The sequence below is a fragment of the Astatotilapia calliptera genome, chromosome 23 (assembly GCF_900246225.1).
Source record: "Astatotilapia calliptera chromosome 23, fAstCal1.2, whole genome shotgun sequence".
Classification (NCBI taxonomy): Eukaryota; Metazoa; Chordata; class Actinopteri; order Cichliformes; family Cichlidae; genus Astatotilapia; species Astatotilapia calliptera.
Window position 1 is genome coordinate 9,746,608 of NC_039323.1, and position 20,813 is coordinate 9,767,420.

The following is a 20,813-nucleotide window of genomic DNA, read 5'->3' on the forward strand; positions in this document are numbered from 1 at the left end:
TGATCTCGTGAAATATTCAACTCATAAACTGGACAGGTCATCAGACTTTACACTTTGATCTCAAAGGAAGTGAATCTTTTTTTTTCTTTTTTTCTTTTTTTTTTGAGAGCATCGTGAAAACAGGTCAGCTGTGTTTTAATAACATCACATATCAGATAGTGTTTACACCTTTTTCATTTCCCTGACTGAATTTTTATTTTGAATGCCTGAAAATATCTGCGTGTTCAAAAATACACCAATCTGCTGACACACACACAGCCACAAACACGGAGTGCGAGTGGATTTGTAAACACCACAAAATGCGGCAGCACTGGGTGAGAACTTAAGATTTTATTGACATGCTGACATGCAGACCACAGTGGATGCAGACGGGCTGCAGAGCTGCTACTAAACACAACAGTTGCATACATTGACAGTTAGGCTACGCATCACATTTCTCACGTACTCCTGCCGACACGGGAAGGTCAGAGACGGTCTTGCTTGCTTCCCACGTCCTCGCAGAGAGTGCGCCGAACATGCCAACTGCCTTTAGGACTCGTGCAGAGCAGCACGCTCACAGTTTAGTGCGCTACCTTTCACATGACAGAGGGAACATGGCTCCCCCATGAGCTCACCTACACAGTCTCACACCAGCGTCAGTGACCCTCCCTGCAGAGCTCGGCTTACAGAAGCACACTCGTTTCCTGCTGTGCATCTGAAAGCCTCGTGCTAAGCTGGGAGCCGTGCTTTTCACACCTGCTCCTGCGCATGCACACACCAGCGCAGCAACCACAGCGGGGCCATCTGATTCTCTGCTCAGACACACACATACACAAACACACAGAGTGAACTTTATAGAAATTATGCACAGCAGCACGTTTCTAAAACAAAAGTGTGATGTCACTCCTGACAATGAGTCCAGAGGGAAAAACAATAAGTGAACCGTGTGTTTCGAGTGAGTATGGAGGCTACATAGCAGACGCACACACGCCTGTTTACCTGCACACACAGCTGACGCAGGTGTGTGCTGCTCGCCGGGGTCACGTTTGAGCCTGCAGAGGGTCGCTCTGTGAGATCTGCTTCTAAAATCATCTCTGTGCACAAGCCTGAGTGACCGAGCTCCGCCCGCTCTCTTCGGCTGACTGCCGAGGATGAGTCAGCTTTGCCAAACGTGCATGGGGAAAGAGAGGGAGGAGAACATAGAGGAGGGAGCTCTGCAGCATTAAGGAGCAGTTACGATGGGAGGTGCCCGCTCTTTGCAGTCAGTAAAGCCTCTCAACACCTCCTGCTCACTGGGGATCCATCCAGAGGTCACCAAGAGCCTGCTGGATGTTGGGAGAATCATCCATCTTTGCATGCGTATCATCAGTGAAAGCATTTCTCAGCTGCGGCGCTGCTTCTGATCCTCGTCCAAAAGTTGAAGCTCCGCAGTCCGACTGCACACTGCATGTCTGTTTTGAAAAATCAGCATTTCCTTTGGAGACATAATGAAATACAAAGTTCTTTAACTGCGTATTCGTCCAGAGCAGACACCCGGACACTGTGTGGAGCAAGGAGGAAGAGGAGTATTCAGACATAGGCGAGTGCAGCGATGCCCGTCTACATGACAGGGTCACATGACAGAATGAGTCAGAGAGACTTTGTCCAGCTGAGGTGTTGTGATCCCAAAGGAAGTTCAGAGTCACTCTGCAGGACCGCCCTCCTGGATGTGGAGAAAGCTGAGGATGAGGTGGTTGGGGGGTGGGTGCGGGTGGCGGGGACGGGTGGGGTCAGATATGGTCCTCGATGGGGAAGACGAGGCGCGTCCCTCGGCTCAGCAGCTCCTGCTCGCGGGAGTCCAGCTCACGCTCCAGCGCCTCCTCTGATGTGCTGCCGCTCCTTTTCCCATTCGCGCTCCAGCCCGACCCCCCGGCAGTGTCCGCTCCACTGCCAGACGCCCCGTTGGCGGTGATGGCGGTGTCCCCGAAAGTGAAGGTCAAGTCTGCGTCGCCACGGATCAGGTCAGAGTCCGGGTCTCTCAGCTGCTCATGGTTCTGAAAACAAAGCCAAAGCAGAACATGAAGGGGAAGAATGGGACCACACGAGAACAGATGTGGGACGCATGTGGCAAAAACACGCATGACCACACGAGCACGCTGACATGAGTGCAAGGGCTCACAGAGGACACAGTGGATCTACACGGGGGAGGGGCAGATTTAGGCTGGATTAACCTCCAACTGTCGCCCTGCTTCTCTGAGCTGCCTCTAATCGGAGAGAAATCACACATCTGCCCCTGCTTCTCAGACTTTCCAGGCCGGAGAACTGAAACTACACGTATGTTTTTATTTGAGTGAATTTTGTTGGTAATTCGTCTTTGTGACAGTTTTCAGGTACTTCAGTGATATGAATTTTCAAAGGTCTGAGACGCACACAGAGTCGTGAAAACAGGATTTCTCTGTGAAACATCAATGAGCTCAGTGATATCGCTGAAACATTTGGGTCAGCTTCCTGTGAGCATCTAAAGCTCCAAATCACACGCTGCACGGCGCTCGAGTACGGGTCTGAACTGATTGGCGGATCAATATTTGGCCAGGGGTCCCCCAGGGAGGACGGGATGAGTTAACTCGGGGGGTCAGTGCGGGGATTACTCTCACAGAGAGATCCAAGAGAATTACATAACACTTTCTCTGCAGCAGCAATCATGGCGAACCGAGCAAAGCTTTATCTTTTTAGTTGTGAAACTAAGCCACCGCACTTCCTGTTGACTTCCTCTGTGAACACGAGCAATATGTGAACTACGTATTTGTGAGCCACTTTTGAAATGAAAGTGTTCGTCAGGAGGGTTAGGGTTAGCGGCGCATTGATGCTTTCACTGCATTTAGCTCCTTTACAGACTGTGAGACATCTGCTGTTCTGAATTACATTTTGAGCGATCGCATTTCACGTGTTTCGTTCCCCTCTGTGTTTTATAAAATTTATAAGCGGAGGAGAAAGCAGACGGGGAGCTTTATTTAATCTCCTGTGCCCACACAGAATCCTGGATGGGCCTGATTACATGAGCCTGGCAGCCAGCCGCTCGCTGGCAAACAGCAGCAACAAACTGGGAGGGGAAGCGTTTCTGTGAGCAGACTCGGGATAGGAGGCACATTCAGATAAACAAATGAAACGAGAAACAGTCAAATTACAGTTCAGATCTCTGAATGCGAGCCAGCTCTGAGGGCTGAACTCCTCTTTGAGCAGGAATCTCTCAGAAAATGAAAAGAGGAGTTTGCCAGAGTCCATCCAAGTGTGACCGCGCCTTCAATGGTTGCTTGTGTGGCTGAAATATCTTTCATTACAGTGCTCATCATTGAGGCGGAGCTGAAAAGGCCCTTTGTGCTCGCTGAATGCCAAAAGGCTTTTCCACCGTCCAGTTACTCTGCCGCTGAAGGCCTCGGCTCTTTGTGTGCTGGCTGGCAGGCTCTGAGAGCTTCAGTATTCACAGGAAGCCTTCTTGAGGAGCCGGCTCCCCACTGAGCACAAAGAACGAGAGAAAATGACTCCTAACCACTCACTGTGTCCCAGAACGGCTCGGAAATCACTTCCTGTGGAAAAACATCTCCTAAAGAAGTTTTTCTGCGCTGAAACGAACACACACAACACCACAATCAGCTGATTTTTCTGTAATATCATGCTGTAAATATTTACAGAGTTACAGGTCCTGAAAGGTCCTGGAAGAACAAAATAGTGGGTTTTTGAACAAGTCTAGATGATTTTTCCAGCATTTCAACTTCATGAATCCAGCAGAGATCTGTTATCTTCAGGGCTAAAAACACTGAATCAGTTTAATAAATAAATGTAGTCCAGAAATATTCACAGTGTAAGTTACTGTGTAGTGAATATAACAGTGTGAGCTGGGGGGTATATATGTCTGCTGATCGTTTTGCGGTTTGTCTTTGGGAAATGTGCTGACTCAACCAAAAAAAAGGCAGACACTCAAACTGTAAATAAAAAGAAGCGACAGAGATGCTAGAATGGTCCGTGAACAGATGAAAATAATGGTGGCATCGTCATGTACTTTATTATTATTATTTATTTATAATTATTTATTTGTAGAATTCTTTTAATACACTTAACAAATTAAGGGAGTGCTTTTTAATCAGAGTGCAGCATCAAGTCAGTTAAATTCCTGGATATATCAGAGGGGGGTGCAATAGAGGGGCAACAACCCCAAACCAGGAATGGTTTTCAATTCCCCCTCCCCATCTTTTATGACTGTTTTTCACTAGTCTTGCATTTGGCTAGGGTCAGTGTAACTGCTCGTAGCATGAGGTAACACCTGGACCCTACACAGGCTGCAGAGGTCATTCAACTCCTCCAGCGTGGCACATTAATACGTGCCACTGCCAGCAGGTTTGCAGCTTCTCCCAGCACAGTCTCAAGAACATGGAGGAGAGCTGGACAGGGCCGTAGAAGGCCTTAACCCATCAATAGACCAGTATCTGCTCCTCTGTACACGGAGGAAGAGGGCGAGCACTGGAATAGCTACAAAAAGACCTCCAGCTGGTCACACCACGTCTCTGATGAACCAATCAAACACAAGCTTCATGGGGGTGGCATATGTCAGTCAGGTTCACGGTGCCTTCTAGTGCACTCACTGCACGGCACCGTGGACCTGACGGACATTTGCCATAGAACGCCAGAACTGGCATGCCCACCACTGAACTTGAGCTTGATCTTGGTTATGAAATCAAGTTTTCCTTCAGTTTTTTATGTTAGAAGGCTCTCTGCATCACCCTCAGAGGTGTTCTACACTTCATACAGACTCACTGCTCACTGAGTTTGCTGTCTTAGTGTGCACGTGGACACTCACCTCGTACGCCCGGGGGGTGGTCAGACAGCTCGCCAGCGGCCCGCAGTAGCTGGGTAGGGTGGAGGTGAGAGGCGGGCCACTGTGGGTCAGAATGGGCTTCAGGTAACTGAAGGTTTATTAAGGACAAGCAGCTGACTGAGTCTTAAACACTTTAAATGGTAATGATCCACCCACCTGTCAATCCATCCATCCACCTATTCATCCATCCACCCATTCATCCAACCATTCTGCTTATCAATACTTCTGTCCATATGTTGGAGAAAACTAGGATGTATCAGTGGTTATGGCGACTTTAGCTCATCAATGATATTTTTCATCTCTGAATGAATTCTCTTAGGTATTTATGCTAGTCCACACTGTGAGGCACCTTTACTACACTTAAAGGAGATCTTAAAACTGAAGTAATGGGGCTTTTAACCCTAACAGCGAGTGTTAAGCTCTAACACCTGTGTCAGCTGTGATGACCCTGACTCCAATAAAAAAATGTATAAACCTGATAGTTTAAGGTTAGGGTAATCTCCAGTGACTAACAGGTTTAAACCAGTTGAACATAAAACTTTTAGGTTTTTGTCACTTTTGTCACACTCTGGGAAAAGGCCGCTGTGGACGCTGCAGGGAGGGGCAGGCTGCCCATTTGTCTCATAGACAAAGCCACTGCGGGGGTTAACTGGAAAACACAGTCAGTCACCGGGGAAACCGTCGCTCAGCAGAGGGGAGAAGCAGGGAGGGACCAAGTGCACGAGGAGCTAAACACCTTTACTGCAGCCTGTTAGCAAGCAGGGGAACATATTTTATGGGCTTGTTAACCGAGGCGATTCTTTGGACACAGGACAGAACCATCCTGGATGAGACCACAGAGCTCTGAAAGGATACTTGTGATCGAACGTGTACCACAGTCTGAAGAGCCATGCGCTCTCCTGCTTGGTTTTACTTTGTCCTTCAGCCTGAGGCCCGTCCTGGACAAACACACACAGATAACACAGCTTTATACTCACGGGAAGAACAGCCTATCAAGATAAAATGCTTCACCTTTTAATTCACTCAGCCAGGCTGAATGAGCGGGCTTTTTAAAAAAAAAATACAAACAGAATGTGAGTTAAATATCATGAATAATCATACTTATTGGTAATCTCTGCAGAGACAGACTCAGACTCCATGACAACTGACACATGTAAAAATATTTTCTCACATCAGTGAACCAGCAAAAATATTACATTTTTATTAATCAATCAATTTTTAAAAAAAAATCTGTGTATACTTGGTGATGTTTCTGGTTCCAAAGGTCTGAGGTTTTACGTCATAGTCACTTATATATGAAAATAATTATTCGTAGTTCATTGTGAGGCGTGAATAAACTCATGGGTTTGGAAGGAAAACTCTCACTGATAACCAATAACTCTAATAACTGCACAGAAGCATGTGTGAGTGGTGCTCACCCCCTGCAGGACCTGGAAGCTGTCTGCAGACGGCTGCAGGTCTTGGTCTGGATCAACATCGACTCTGAAACAGAAAAGGACAAAGAGATAGTTAACAATCATCACAATGCTGTTTTTCTGTGCGGTTAATAAATGACTAAATTTCTCAAACTGGGTGCTGCGTAATTATCTGTCTATATCCATCCATCCTTTTGCTGCATATCCAGCTTGGTTCAATGGTAACTTTATTGTCCCCAATGGGAAATTGATTTGTAGTATGTCCATACAATCACAACACATACCCACAAAAATAAGCCCAGCGGTAACGACCTAAATTTTATCTTCAAAAAAAGTGCAGTGTGCAATGGCAACAACCCTTATGGTTTAGTGTTAATAACCATGATAATAGCGCTAGGTACAAAAGACAATTTATGTCTGTTTGTCTTTACTGCAGGCACTTTATACCAACGACCTGATGGAAGCAGTTGAAAATCATTAAAGAGAGGGTGATCTGAACACAACATGACAGAGGTTGCCTTCCTCAACACCTGCCTGTTATAGAAGTCCACAAGCTGGACCTGAGATCTCTCTGAAATCCGACCAGCCACTTTAACCAGGTTACTAAGTCCGGCCTTTTTATTCAAAGACATATTACCATACCAAGCAGTGATACAGAAGGTTAAAACAGATTCAATAAAACTTTTAGAAAAAAAGAGTCATCATTTCAGATGAAACATTAAACCTCTCCCAGCTGAGAGACGTCCTCTCTGCAGTAGGCGCTGGGTTGGCCCAGGTCCTCCTGTTCAAACACCTGAAATCACCTGAGCAGCGGCTCCATTCGCCCCATGAACATTTTAGGATGTTATTTGTGTTGTTACTGTAACGATATTCCCTTTTTAAACATCTCTCCCATCTTTCATATGACGATAAATTAGCTCTGAGGGTTAAAAATGTTTGTGTGGGATGGAAAAACACTAACGCTCATATCACTGAGTGAAACAGCGCCCTTTTAATGTAGTGGACTACAGTACTACACTCTCACTCGGAACCAATAAGCTTCCCCTGAAGAAAATAAATAAAAAGGCTGACCGGCCAATCAAAGGACGGTAATGTGTTCTTGACCTCAGGTTTTTGATCTGTTTTGCAGTGTAACAGGTGCTTTATAGCTCACGCTGCTTTTTATCACATCACTGATGGTCCACAGATTCCTCTGGGTTTTAGTTCACAATTCCACGACACAGTGACATCACTGGGTAGGTCCTTCAGTGACAGGCTGCTTTCCTGCTGCGCTCAGACTATATTGTGTGTAATATTCCATAAAACACTGTGAAATCACACAGGACCTCTGGTAAATACGCATTTACAAGCTACCTCTAATATTTAACTTTTTATTAAAATGAATTAATACTTCTTTTTCTGTTTAGCTGTTATTCATAGCGCCTGTGATCAGAAGTGAAAGCAGGCCGGTCTCTGGGGGATAATTCTATTTCTCTTCCCTGTAGTTGACGAAAAACAGAAGTGAAGAGCGCGAGAAAGAGTCTCCTTTGACGTAACCACACTTACACAATGCCACTCACTGTCCCAGCATCTGCAGACTCCGCCTACTTCCTGCATTGCTGTGATCATTACTGTCATACCTGTAAGGAGCGAGTTTCATATTCACAAATTATCTCTGCTGGGGTGCTCACAGACTGCACTGACCTTTGAACTCATCACATCATTACTGCGGGAACGCAGACAGTCACGCCCCCAACTCTGGGACAAACATCCATTAGACAATCATGAAACTACAGATCCACATCTGCTCTGATCTCAGGGCGAGCGCTGTCACCTCGCAGCAGCACGGTCATCCGTGATGTCAGCCTGCACCCGACACAACTCGGCCTTCACACCCACACAGGCAGATTCAGGGCATTCACAGCGCACGCTGCACTCAGCTACATACACATTAATGTGTAAATCTGATCCCTGAAAATAATCATCATTATCGTTTCAGTGTGGTCTCCATACCATACAGAAGCTTCAGCTGCGATCACAGGGAACATTTCTGCTTTGCCAGCATTTTATTTTAATTGTGACTAAGCAAGCCACTCGCAGCTCTCAGAGGATTATTACAGCCTAGCCTGCCAACTGGTGCTACAGAGAAGTGAAAGCTCCAACTTCCGACTCCGAAAGTTCTTCTTCCAGATGCTGACGTTTCTTCCAGCAGCTGCTTTCACACGCCAGTCAGCGTGTTTTTGATGGTTTCTATTTTGACTTCCACTTCCTCTTCTTTCAGCATCAGTTTCAACATGTTTCGGCATTTTGGTTTGGTTTGGAGCCTGAAGCTCCAGCACAGAGCACGTTTAAATAAGCTGTCTCTGTGTCACTTGTTCACTCACAGAGCACGTTTGGATGCAGTCACACTTTAATAATAATAATAATAATAATAATGGATTGGATTTATATAGCGCTTTTCAAGGCACCCAAAGCGCTTTACAATGCCACTATTCATGGTAAATGGTAAATGGCCTGTATTTGTATAGCGCTTTCTAGTCCCTAAGGACCCCAAAGCGCTTTACACAACCTGTCATCCACCCATTCACACACACATTCACACACTGGTGATGGCAAGCTACAATGTAGCCACAGCCACCCTGGGGCGCACTGACAGAGGCGAGGCTGCCGGACACTGGCGCCACCGGGCCCTCTGACCACCACCAGTAGGCAACGGGTGAAGTGTCTTGCCCAAGGACACAACGACCAGGACAGAGAGCTCGGGGATCGAACCGGCGACCTTCCGGGTACAGATACACTTCCCAACCCCCTGAGCCACGGTCACCCCAAAAACCTTTATTTAAACAGGAAACTGGAAACTCCCAGCCTGAGAGACAACGGTGTTAACCGTTGAGTCTGAGCTTTATTACAACATTTCTGTGTCTCAGTTTTAAATGTTTTGCTCAGTTTGTTGTAAAGTATTTCTGGGCTTTTATATTATTCCTCATATTTCTAATGTTGGCGTCTCTCGTCTGCGTGCTAGTGCCTTTGTCTTTGTTCCCTGCCTGCTATGGATTGACTTCCTGCCTCCTGATTCGCTGCTTGTTTCCACCTGTGTCTGAATTTTACAAACCCAGCTGAAGCGGAACTGTAAGACATCACTGCCTATGGAGCTGACAGCTGGCACATCTGGAAAGGCTCCATCAGTGCTCAAAGGTACAAACAGGTGTTAGAGCAACATCTGCTCCATACAAATGCTTTTTTCAGGAAGGCTGCTGTGTTTGACCGGGATGATGCTAAACTGTAGACTGCATCCATTCCAGCAGTACGGCTTCAGAGGAGAAGAGTCCAGCCGCTGGACAGGCCCACCTGCTCTGCAGAGCTTTGACCAGCCAAGAACATCTGGAGCATCATGAAAGCAACAACAGCAGCCAGGACTGCTTAATCCTACATCAGACCAGAACAGCTGCTGCCCTATGTTTTACTCAAAGACTGACTTCATAAACCTGAAAATACAAGCTAAGCCTGAAGTTTCCTCCTAAAGCTAACAGTCTGTGATGTAAAGGCCTCACATCCGCTCCTTGTGCTCCTGTTTTTCTCTCTGATCCTCAGCTTGTGTTCGCCCAATAACATCTAATTTCGTATTGAAAACTCCACCTCTCTCCACCTGACAACTTTACCTTGACTTTCAGCATCAAACACAGAGCAGCAGCTTCATGACTTTAAATGCTCATTCTCCTAAAAGCTGAAACCAGCACCCTGACTGTCCCACTGTGGTCACAGATTAGTCATGCCGCTCGGTGATAGGCTGCCTGCTTCCAGACCGTCAGGACCAACACTGCATCAGGTCTCACCGTGCCACTGTTAATGATCTGCACAGAGGGAGGAACACCGTCTGAGGCTTGTTTTTAACCCCACCACCAAGAGGCAAAACATAAATTTACACACACATCACTGCAGAGAAGGATGCTGAGAGCACAGAGCAGCACGGCCGGTTACTGTCACCATAGCAACGAGTTCACAGGGTGAAAGGGGCAGAATCTGGCAGTGCTCTAAACCTCCAACATAATACTTCCTGCTCCGCCCTAAGACACAGCACACATATTAAATACACACACACACACAGTTGTGTTTTCATATCTTTGTGGGGCCATCTAACTGATATTATGCTTTCCATAGCTGCTTACCCTAACCCCACCCATCACAATAAACGCCTAACCCTAAACCTAACCATAATCTAACTGTAACCCAGTCACTAAAACCACATTTTGAGTCTCAAAAATGCCTTCAAAATGTCCCCATAAGGGCTGTTGCTCCCCACAAGTATAGTGGCATTCCAACTTTTGGGCCTCATAAAGCTACCTAAACTTTGGTACACACAAATACACACACACAGCACACATGTTACAGTTTTTCTTGATTGCTTTGACCTGCCTAAAGAAACTGGGATCCACTCAGTTTTCAAAATTATTATAATTAAGAAAAACTGTAAACACACACACGCATCCTGAAGCTGAGCTTCTTCAGAGGAGCAGCAGGAGGTGGAGGGAAAGCAGCAGAGTAGCTCTGGCTCCATCTCCTGGACGCTGCGGTGTCTACTGTGCAGCCCTCTTAAGACCTCTGACAAACAGTCAGTACTTCAACGTGAAGAATATTAATACCTTGATGAATAATTTTTCTTGATGCATGCTCAATCATCCAGGTAAGGAAATCCCAGGTCGATTCTGTTCATCTGGATGTTTTCAGTGTGAGAAACGTTTCATCATCAACCAGGTGACTTCTTCAGGCCTGCATGACTCTATTGTTCATTCAGTGGCCTAGTTTCTCCCACTAAAAACGTCCAGATTAATAATTTCCTCTTTTACACCCACATTCACATGTTTACAAACCACATTAAGGATGTAGTCATAGGATGCAGAAGCGGTATAATAATACAATTTAGGTATAATAATAGAAAACTTATCTAACTAACAACTAATTACAACTTGCATTAAAAACACAATTTAAAAAGTGTGAATAGAGTCAAATTTGCAACAATTTAATTACGGAGGTCTCAGTAATGTACATCAGTGCCATGATGTTCACCACTGCATACAAAGACTTGGAAACATCATGGTTCCTTAAACTTGGAAAACCTGATTAAATGTGCAGATATTCTACCTGTGTATAAAATTCACACACAGTCCTAGATTGTAGTTCTCGTCTCTGAAATTTTGCAGATTTATCTTAGAAATAAAATAAACAAAAATACAGAATGAAACACACTGCTAAACAACAAAACTTAGGCATATAGAAAAGAGACACACTTCATCCTCTCTCACACACACACAGTTACAGAGTGTTACAATGGGCTGAGCCACAGTAATCCTATAAAGTGTCTGCAGTGCAGGGAGGAGAAACCAAACAGCCACTCCACAAACACATGGCACAACACAACACTCAGCTGCACATCTGCACTGCAAAGGTCAAAGGCCACTCGCCGAAGACATCAATGTTTTTGGACAGAGGACACAGACCACTGTAAATGGTCATCATTGACCAAAAGTGGTGGCCTATGACACCGACTGTCACAGTCCACTCTGAGATTCTTCCCAGGTGTTTCAACCACCACTCACACCTTGCTTCAGGTGACCTCAGCAGGTCAGGTCATGCCTTTTCTTTTCTTCGAATATTTAAAAATTTCTGTTATTATTCACAGGCGTGAAGGCAGTGCAGCACTTTGATTTTCTAACCTGATATGCAGCCAGGACAGCATGGGTGTGGTTCCACCTCCAAACACCCACACGGTGAAGAAGACGATGAGCAGCGTAGTGGTGAACATCATCTGACGGGCGTACGTAGCTGTGTCGCGTATGGCCAAGGCGAACGCCATCGCCCCACGCAAACCTGCAGAAAGAGATCCTGACACCACCCAGCCAGACACGATGAGCTAGAACTACAGAGACAGGAAGCGCTCCTCATACCTGCAAACATCATCATGTGCTGGAAGTTTCCTTTGATCTTGTGCCTTCGACCGAGGTTGAGAAGAAAGGAGAGCGGGTAGATATTCAGAGCTCTTCCGATGAAAATGGCAATCTGACGGCCCGGGTTAAGAAGTTTTAATGCTGGAAAGAAAGGATGTTTGTGGTATATGTGAGGTCACACACAAAAATATCAAAAGGGACAAATCAGACTAGAGCGTACTGAGCTCCATCTACTGCCCTGCCTGGTTTCTTAGTGTTTCACGTACATGTTTCAGATGATCAAATAAACTTTAATACTAGACAAAGATCTGAGATCTGTTCAGTGTCACTGCCACACCCAGGCCTGATCACTGTCAAAGCTGCTGAATCACAAAATAGAAGTTGTCTGACAAAGTGAAGCAGGCTAAAAGATGTAAAGAAACAGCTGAGAAACAAAGTCACTGACCTCTATCAGTCTGGAAAGGATTACAGAGGCAGGTAGGTTTACATAACCCTTTTTCCCTTGAAAATTGAAATCATCTTTTAAAAACTGCCCCAGTTGTCTTTGTCTAATATTAACATTAGTTGGATGATCTGAAACACACAAGCGTGACCAATATGTGAAAAAAGAGGAAATGAGGGTGCAGCAGGTAGCTTTCTCAGCGCTGCAGGTGCTACTCTGACAATGAGAGAAGCTCAGAAAGGATACGAAGGCTCCAATGATGAAGACGGGGCTGAAAATGTGATTCTGGAAGGTGAATAGAGCCAAGCCCATGTAGGAGAAGATGAAGTTCTCAGCCAGGAAATGAAGAACCTCAAAAAGCTGCAGTTTAAAAATATTCATCATCATTTAGAATCATAAAATATGTGAATGTGGTTACACAGTAAACAGGATGAGCCCCATCATGCCTTTAGGTTAGCAGAACAGATAATGTTGCATTTAATGATGAATTGCTATAATGATCCACTCTTTGCAGTAACTGGAGACCAACTGAGAAATGTTTAGTTAATCTCAGTTCAGCTGCTTATCTGAAGAAACTTCTAATATTACATTTGTAGTGTTAGTGAGACGATTTAACAGTTTATCACTTCTGTGTATGAATTTTATCTTGTCGCCCACTTCAGGGTTATTACTGGTGTGATAAAACTTTATTTAAGTAAAATAACAATAAAAACGGAACTATACTGTCCTCTATCCAAACTAAGTGTGAGAAAATAAAAATATAAAGGACGTGATTCCAGCTTTAGTCAGCTGACGCAGACAAACACAGAATAAAAACTGTGTTCAAGTTTAAGATAAGATAAGATAAGATAAGATTAAAGGTTAAAAACAGAAATGTATATTGAACCAGGCCTCCTGGGAGGGATCCAGGGGCGTGTGCGCCGTTTGTTCCCTAAAATGACTCTGTCTGAGAGGCAGTAAACTTCCTGCTGCTCCGTGACACCGCCCCTTTTTCAATGGGAGTGCCATGTACAGATCCAAACTGTGTTCCTGCTAATCTCATCCTGTCCCTCAGACCAACCCCCCCACATGGAACTGAGCAGTCAGGGGGGGAAATTAAGGTCACAGCCGGCTCATCGGGCAGGCACCATCTGGCCCAGGCACCAGATGGCTGGGGGGGCATGCGCGGGGGTGGGGTCACATGTTCACATACCTGCTTGGTGCGCTTTGTGGACTCTTCAGAGAGGTTGTTGTAGGTGTAGTGAGCCTGCGTGATGCCACAAAACAGCACGGCCACAACGCCTGCAGGACAACGTACACACACACACACAGCCAGCTGAAATACACAATGCCAAATTTCAGCCATCCATCCTCTTCCTCTTATCCCAGAGGGGGGAGGGGGGACACCTGGCCTAGCCTGAGACAGACAAACACTCACACCTGTGGGCAATTTAGAATCACCAGTTAAAACCCCACTGACGGCATGTTTGGACTGTGGCAGGAAGTTGGCATAACCGGAGAGAACATGCAGACAGAAAGGCCCCGCCCACATAGTAGTGGCTGTGGAGTCCAAGCTAGAACGTTCTTGCTGTGAGGCAACAGTGCTAACCACTGCACCACTGTCCTCCCACCTCAGCCATCAGATTATTTTGAATATCTGAATCCATTCTGACTCCTGACCACATCTGTGTGTGTGTGTGTGTGTGGGGGGGGGCGTAACACAAAATCTGTGAGGATGCTTTAAGCAGGTGTGTAATCTTTCTGAGGTGCAGTGAACGTAAAGCATGGATAAAGCAGAAATTCTCACTCACACCTGTGCAGGTTGTGTCCCCCACAGCCATCGCAGACAGTCAATGGATGACAGCTGAATATCTATTGTGTTGATGCAGATTTCTTTTTTTCTTGGATGGAAATAAATGGAGCAGTTTTGATTTTTGTAAAATGTTCTTCTACATTTTCAGGTGACGTTTCCTAGCTTGTTAGCAGTGGATGGTGCTGTTTGGATCTGATTTGACAGTGTGCCTGTAACACATCCTTACAGATGACTGTTTCCTGTATAAGCGCTCTATAAATAACCTTTTATGATGTATTCTGATGATAAGCGTGGGGCGGAACGGAACAGTGTAAATCTGTGAACAGGACGAAGTGCTGCATGTGAAGCGAGTCGCCCGGTGATGGTCAAATGGCAAGGCTGATGTTTGTGACAGGTCAGCTCACCTGTGAAGCCGCAAGCCTCGGCGAGGAGGAAGGTGCTCCAGGACATGAGGAAGAAGAGGGCCGTCTCCAGCAGCGGGAAGCAGTGCAGCTTGGTGAACTTGGTGACGTAAGGTTCCGGTCAAAGAGCGTAAACACAGGACTGAGACACCAGTTGGCAAATGTGAACGTAGCCCCACCCCCGCAGTCAGATGATCTGTCCTGTATAGTAAGCTTACAATATTTACTGAAGACACGTACGTCTTTACCTCTACGTCAAAGGTTCTCAGCATCCACCTTTAAAACCCACCCACTCATCCTCACAACCTGCTTCAGGACCTCTCTCTCAGGACCTAAATTTGTGTGATCAGTGTTATTATACATTACAATTATTACAATACAATTACAATACAGATTATTATACAGATGTTTGTCCACCTCACAACCACGACCTCCACTCAGGGAGCTAAAATCTGACTATTAGAAAATAATCTGACCCAGAAAAATCACAGCTGGAAAAAGGACTGTTCAATTGCTCTCACCTGAGCTCACATCTGTTCCAACTGCTGATGTGAGGCCGAAAGTTTACACAGATATTAAACTGCTGATAGATCACAGCTGGATACAGGGACCAGGACTGGACGCTCACCTGGGTTCAGCTTTTAAAGGAGTTCACGTGTGTTTTTCAGGTTTATGTGAATATCTGCTGTACTTGGGCGGAGGGTGGGGGTGAGGGGGGTCGTGTGGTGGGCGCTGACTTCTCTGAAAGGATATGAGAGCGGTGACCACTCCAGTGGCCGCGCCCATCACGAAGGAGCCGCTGAAAATGCCAATGAAAACCCCCACAGACTTGAAAAAAGCCGAAGCATCAAACTGGTGCGTGTTGGCGCCGGCCGGCTGGTACGCCACGATGGACCTGAAACACAAAAACACGAGTCAAAGGTGACTTGTGATCTCCCAGCAGGGGGAGCCAGAGCACTGCCTGCAGCCCCCACAGGTGGTCACTAGAAACCACAGCTGGAAAAGCGAGGCATGAACTCACGAGGACAGCACAATGGCTACGGCGTCGTTCATGACGCTCTCGCCGAAAAGCAGCGCGTACAGATCCCCGTCAGCGTGCAGCTCGTTAAAGATGGCCAGCACCGTCACTGCGGAGACACAAAGAAAACACTGAAAACCTTGCTCGCGTTCACACTCATGCACGCCGTCCTCCTTCCCGTGCTCGTGGTCATGCCTGGGTCCGTGGCAGAGATGATGGCGCCAAAGAAAAGGCAGTCAGTGTAGTAAAACTTCCCCGTCAGCTGACCCACTGCCTGCATCAGCTTGACCACGCCGTACATCAGGTTCCTGCGGAGGGAACAGGTATGACACGTCAGTCACGCAGCAGCAAACCGAAGGTGATGTCACACCTGGCTCTTACTCACCCAATGACGAAACAGGAGACGGCGGTGCCCAGGAAGGCGTAGGTGATGATGGAGCCCAGGTTCCTGAAGAAGTGTCTCTGGAAGAAGCAAGAAGAAGAAAGAGAAGAAGATATGTGGTTCTTCCTCACACTCACCCAGCCAGGCAGCCAATCAGAGGCCTCTGCGGCTGGCTGCCGCACGGAGCGCGCTCAGCTCTCTAAGTGCTGAGTCAGGTTTCTAAAGGACATGAGCCTGTACAGGTCGGCGCTCAGTTCTGTTTGCATCCAACCCTCCTTACTCACACATCAACCAAACAGCAACGCCAGACAAAAATGCTCTTCTTACTTCCTGTTTCCTGTTTCCTGCTGAATCAGCAGATCCAGCATGAAAAACAATTTCACAAGAAAAGCACAAAATGCTGCTCACATACTCTTCAGCTGCACAGCACACATAAGCAGCACCACAGTACAGATGAAGGCAGGTGTGTTTACCTGCAGGTTCTTCTGGGTTCATGAAAGATTTTTGGAAAAGTCGGTTAGGTGATCAGGAAAGATGGCCAGGTTCACTCCAATTTCATTGGCTGATATTTTTCATCAGACTTGCCTCCTAGCGACCCACCCTGGAGTGTTATTGGTCAGACTGGAGCACCTGAGCTGCTGGTGGATGTCTGTGTGGCTCCGCCTATTTATTCTGGCGTAACCTTGATATCGTTCATGAGTGCGTTATGTTATCAGGTTAGATGTGACCTTGCTGTGAAAGCATCACCTGCTATGCTTTAAATGTAAACATGGAGACAGGTGAAGCAGTCAGAGCATCGCCGTTCCTCTGCTCACACGCACAGCCCCACCCGTCCACACACAGCAGGTGACTCTTACCTTCTTCAGACTGTAGCCCGCATGGAAAATGATGGGAGGCAGCAAAATGTTGAAGAAGACCTCGGGGTCAAAGGTCACCTGGAAAAGACACAAAGTTTGAAGTTGCCAGGCGGATGTGAGCGATGCCAGCGTACTTCCTTGCCTTCCTCACCTTTCGCAGCATGTCGTTCTGCTCCACGTTGTGTATCTCGCGGGAGTTGATCTCTCCTTTCAGCGTGTACTCAAAGAACTTCCCGCTGACATTCAGCAGCAGTGTGCTGGTGGGTCCCTCCCTCAGCGAGCAGCTTGCTGGCGTCTTGTTGTGATAGCTGTTGGCTGGGATGCCATAACGCAGAATCACGCCAACCAGTAAACCTGAGAGAAACAAACAGAAATACCGAAAGGTTAGTGGGGACCTCGTGTCTCTGTTTCTGGTCTCAGTCACAGACTGCTGGACCTGATTTTCCATCAGTCTGTTTTCATAGATACATGTCCAGGAAGCAAAGGGGCCACTTTAACCTCCTAGGACCTGGCGTCCACATATGCGGACATCACATTTTGGGTTATTTAGACCAAAATACTCAACTTTGCTCCACAAGAGCCTGATATCCACTTACAAGGACATTATATTGCTACTGTTCTATCAAAATTTTAAACGAATATCCTCATATGTTCCTATTTTTCTTCAAAACAAAATTAAGGTAAAAAAAAAAAAAATCTGGTAATTCTTTGTTTTTACATTCATCGGGCCCCAATATGACCAAATATCAAAGAGAAATTAAAAATGCATGCTGGGGAAGAGTTTGGGTCTTAGGAGGTTGAAGAACACACACACACACACACACACACACACACACACACAAACAGACACACACACACACAAACACACACACACACATGCAGACACACAAACACACACATGTAGACACACACTGACACCCACACACACCTGCAGACACACACACAAATACATGCAGACACACACACAAAAACACACAGACGCACGCACACACACACACACACACACACAGTCACACACACAGACACACATACACACACATATAGAATTAAACCACTTGCTGTTTCACTTTTTCTGTTCCCGGATTTTCAGCAGGAAGTAAAATCAGGACAAACGTCTGAGGCTGCGTCTCATCGTCAACAACATGAAGCTGCAGCAGCATTTCTTACACTATCACAGGTTTAACCGGTGGACTCCACAACAACCCTTCAGTTTTATTTATACACTGCAGTGTAAAGTGATCTGGGATCGGCTCTGTTTTTCAGATTTATGTACTTATGTTGGAGTGCTGGAGGGTGGAGGAGTTCCCATAGATGCTCATGTTAAAGCACTCAGGGCTTCTTTAAGCTTCTGTCCAACCATAGGGGATCAGTACCAGCAGACTGGAACACCGACTGTCTCACTGGCTTCAGGGTGGAGGTTCTTTGCCTCGTGGTTCACTTGTTCCTACCACTGTTAATTTTTTAGATTGTGTTATGTGGTTTGTGTTTTGGGTGTATGTGTTATGTGTGTTATTTATGCAGGTGGCTACAAAGCAAACGCCCCTTGGAGATAATAAAGTTCATCTTGACCTTGATAAACTAGGTAGGTAACCCAAGTTTGTGTTTTAGGGGCGTGGCCTCTTTGACCAGTGTTAGTGTTGAAAATGTTTGACTTTTTATGTTAATCATTAAATAAAGCTGTTTTATTCATTTTATTTATACACTATGCAAATGTGCTCATAAACGAGTTGGCGCTCCGTATTTTAAAGGCTGAGAGCTTCATTCCGCGTTATTGTCTGGATTTGAAATATTGCAGGTGCATGTTGAGTGCAGAGAGATATTTTGCAGCATGCTTACACACACTGATAATGGTTAGAATGAGTCTCTAGGTCAGAAATTCTGAACAAGATGTCCTTAACCAGACCTTAGAATGAGTAGAAGAATAATGGATAACATTACATAATCAAGGCTACTCAGGGTGTGTTTTTGTGTAAAAGTCTCTCTGACAGGTGGATGGCAACACAGTTAACTGTAGCTGTCTGCTCGGCTTCACCTCAGCTAACCAGAGTCCCTGAACTGCACCTCTGGACCATGTTAATTACATCTTCTGACCAATAACACATCTCCTGTGAGGTTACAGTAAATACAGCGTCAGTTCAGCCCACAATAACTTTAAATCGGGGGCCACCTGCTTCCTCCAGCACCCTTTAAATGGTCTGAGGTTCCTGTGTGAACTTGTTCGCCTAACCGGAAGTTAAACGTCACTCAATTAACTGCAGAGTATGGCTGACAGATATTAGTACATGAGGTGTGCATGTATAAGTAGTAATGAAACATGAAACGGTGTTAAAGAAGCAAACGTCAGCTGTGAGCGCAGTGCCTGTTTCCTGTTTTTGACCCTGTGCAGCACAGACACCACACTTGGAAAATCACCAGAGCCATGTTTGCCTTGGAGCTTTAGGTCCAAACAAATCAAAGTCTGCCTTCTTCGGAGGACATGTGTGGTTAATGAGTGACACGCTGGACGGACGGCCTCCATCACTGGGACCGTGCAGATGTGTCACACCAGCAGGCCTTCTGACTAATCACTGCAGGTGATCAGAGACATTCGCACATTATCTGATGATCTTTGTTCATGTCATCATTCTCCATGTTTGCTGAGGCAGGGCAGCCTCAGCAGAAGAACCAGGCTGGGCTGAGGCTCCGAATCAGCCCACAAACAGACACACGCACGCACACGCACACACACACAGTATTCTACCGCCAGCAAGGTTATAACAGGGTTGTTATAAGTGGTGTGTGTGTGTGTGTGTGTGTGTGTGTGTGTGTGTGTCTGTGATGAGTGTGATGTGACTGCCGGCTGGTGTCACTTGGACTCTTGAAGCAGCTGCTCGGCTGATCTCTGCTCAGTCAGAGAGGTGCGCGCACAGGAGCGCGCTGACACCGAACCGGCAGCTCGATGTGAAACGCGCACGCGCGTCGGCGGCTCTGCACTGTCTTAAAAATAACGGCCGCGTCTCACGTCTCACGCAAAGAGTGCGGTGTCGGCGTGCGCGAGCGTGCCGTTAAGCGTAAAGGCGAGGCTCACCGTAGATCATCGCCAGCCCGGTCTCGTGCAGGAAGCGGACCCGCCGGTGCTTGAAGAGCCAGATGGTGAGGATGGTGAGGGTGAGCAGCAGGATGAAGGTCAGCATGTTAAAGCTGTCCTGCCGGTGGCTCTCCTCCGCCTCCTTCTCCGTGGCCAGCTCCTCCATCGCGAAGTCCTCCGCGCGCATGCCCTGTGCCCAAGCACAGCTCAGGAGGATCCATGCGGCCATCATCTCTGCGCCATCAGCTGAGCCTCTGACGAGCGCGGCGAGCACCGAGGAGGTCTCTCAGCCACGCGCCTGAGTCACTGCGCCTGCGCTGTGACGACCACGCAGCTGAAAGCGGGCTGAGGCAGAGGAGGAAGCTGCTCACATGATGTGTCTGCAGTGGAAGCAGCTGCACCACCTACTCCACCCTCCAGTGTCCAGCGTGAAAATACAAGGATCGACTTTTTCTCCTCCTCTTTAATCCTACCCGCCACCAACACCGTTTATGAAACAGGTGTAAACACAATAAACATGATAAAACTGTATGCAGTCAAATATCACATTTCCACTGTTAGTTGAAATTTTCACTCCTTGACGTGAGCTTGGTTCTCACACTGCTCATCGAGGTCCACCTCCCCCCACCACCTCTACCCGCAGCCTCCATCAGTCCCTTCCTTACTACCAGTTAGATACATAGCTCGTTA

At 46.6% G+C, this 20,813-nt stretch overlaps 1 protein-coding gene across 1 annotated transcript; it reads right to left on the minus strand.

The window, feature by feature from the left end:
* Positions 1 to 311: 311 nt before the first annotated feature.
* On the minus strand, positions 312 to 20,420 carry slc9a7 (solute carrier family 9 member 7). The gene is made up of 16 exons (XM_026157650.1): positions 20,124 to 20,420; positions 17,208 to 17,410; positions 17,057 to 17,134; positions 16,203 to 16,279; positions 16,013 to 16,125; positions 15,821 to 15,926; positions 15,553 to 15,694; positions 14,803 to 14,908; positions 13,799 to 13,887; positions 12,853 to 12,966; positions 12,165 to 12,276; positions 11,934 to 12,087; positions 6,247 to 6,310; positions 5,684 to 5,766; positions 4,811 to 4,916; positions 312 to 2,012 (listed from the first exon to the last, which is right to left on the minus strand). Exons 1-16 carry the CDS (start codon positions 20,353 to 20,355, stop codon positions 1,749 to 1,751), a joined length of 2,043 nt encoding a protein of 680 aa, XP_026013435.1. The 5' UTR covers positions 20,356 to 20,420; the 3' UTR covers positions 312 to 1,748.
* Between the last annotated feature and the right edge of the window lie 393 nt (positions 20,421 to 20,813).